We start from the raw sequence: 1841 nt of genomic DNA on the forward strand, positions 1-1841 counted from the left end.
CCACAGGCGCCCCCCCAGCCGGCCCAGGGTGGGCAGCGTGTGGAGGCAGGTAACGGAGGGGCTGCTCTGCCCCTCACAGCGACAGGCGTCAGTAAACGGCAGAACAGAGTTACAATCAGCAGCAGTGAAAGGACAAAGCCACAGCTGGTACATAGCTGTTTGGAGTGGGAGGAAACCAAACAAAAAGAGCGAGGGAGATTGAATGATATTTGTAGGCAACTGAAAGAAACAAAGCGAAGGAAGAGGCACATGACAGAAAACGTGATTCCTTTTATCTCCACTCCAGAACTCGACTCCCCACATTCCGTTCGTTTCCATGCTCTAGTGAATCTGTGCAGAGGAAGAACTCGGTGCTGCTGTGCTCCTGCAGCAAAATGGGAGGTCCAGTATCGCCTCCGGTTGCGCTGCTGCTCCGCAGGGACACGTGAAGCGATGGAGGAGTGGGAAATCGTGGGAAAATAAGTGGGTGCTGTTTGCTCTTACTCACAGGATGTAGGTGATGACTCCAATGGACCAGCAGTCGACGGCTTTGCTGTACGGTTTCTGAGCGAGGACTTCAGGGGCTGTGAAACAGCAAAAGCAAGTAAAAATTCTAAGTAATAATAAATTATCCAGTGCTGGGGAAAGCACCAGTTTCCGGTACGCTTGGCCTCTGAGGTGCCAGTGCAGAGAATCAGCCAGTAACAGCTGGATTGACCGCTTGGGTTGGTCTGTGCTTTTTGTGTCTGTTTTATGTCGTTGAACTGAAAGAAGCTCCTGCGCCCTGAGCTTTTAATCCGTACGCTGCGGATCAGTCTGGTGGACATCAAACAAAACCCCACTGTGTTAAATTTAGTGTTGTTGTTTTTCAATTACTCTTTTGAAATGACTAATGCTGAAATACATCGCTCTTAAAATTATCCTTCCCTTTGCGCTGTTAACCATCCTGGGATTTTGCAGTCCCCACTCCTCTGTTATCCGGTCTTTACATGGTCCGTGTGGTGCATCTCTGAGCAGCATGTTGTTACTAATGTAGTTGTGTACTTTTCCCTTTCTGCTAGACAACGTACTGCACGTGCACGGCCTTTCTTCTAGACAGTCCCCCAGCACAAGGCTGTTCCTGAGTCTTGCCTTACCAACGTATCCTGGAGTCCCACAGGCAGTGGACATGATGCCGTTCTGCTCCATTTTAGACAAGCCGAAGTCTGTGATCATGATTTTGGAGTTGTCTTCAGGCGTAAGGTAAAGAAGGTTTTCAGGCTGCAAACACAGAGGTTGAAATTTGTGGTGGAGAAATGGAAAGGAACGGGGGCAGAGCAGGCAAAGCCTGCAGCCGTGCCAGCTCCCCCAGGCACTGCTGTCGCTGCGGGACAGGTCTCACCTTCAGGTCACGGTGAACTATTCCGTTTTCGTGCAGGTACTTCACTGCGGTCAGGACCTGGTGGATCACCACACTCGCGTCTTTCTCGGTGTAAACTCCTCGTTCCAAGATGCGGTCAAAGAGCTCTCCCCCAGACACCCTGTGCAAGTGGGAGTTCGGAAAGGAAAAGATTGAACAAGACTGAACAGACAGAGCTGGTGGTGCTTTCCCATTAGGCCAGCTGACTCTGCGGTCCTTTCACAACTCCCCTGACAGCAGAACCGTTCCTGGGGCAGCAGATTGGCTGAGGCTGAGGCTGATGGATGCTGTGGGGTGCAATTTCAGGTGCCAGTAAGTATTTCTGGTAAATCTAGGGAATGTGGGTAAGGTTATGAGGCAACTCCCAGCAGTCGGAACCGCAGGCGTCCGGCACCTCCAGGCTCTGCTCCACCAGCAGAGAGAAGGTTTTGTGTGATCACTTCCTTGAGCTACATTAGCAAGT

General features: G+C 51.2%; 1 protein-coding gene across 1 annotated transcript in view; it reads right to left on the reverse strand.

Annotated features, from left to right (window-relative positions):
* Positions 1–1841, reverse strand: part of CAMK1G (calcium/calmodulin-dependent protein kinase IG) — a 9282-nt gene that overhangs the window by 4053 nt on the left and 3388 nt on the right. Inside the window, exons 4-6 of the mRNA XM_010143603.1 lie at positions 1361–1499; positions 1116–1239; positions 488–563 (exon numbers count right to left, since the gene is read on the reverse strand). Of these exons, the coding sequence (XP_010141905.1) occupies positions 488–563; positions 1116–1239; positions 1361–1499 (339 nt within the window). The remainder of the gene's footprint in view (positions 1–487; positions 564–1115; positions 1240–1360; positions 1500–1841) is intronic.

This window comes from Buceros rhinoceros, unplaced genomic scaffold (genome assembly GCF_000710305.1).
Source record: "Buceros rhinoceros silvestris isolate BGI_N320 unplaced genomic scaffold, ASM71030v1 scaffold6289, whole genome shotgun sequence".
In the NCBI taxonomy this organism is placed as follows: Eukaryota; Metazoa; Chordata; class Aves; order Bucerotiformes; family Bucerotidae; genus Buceros; species Buceros rhinoceros.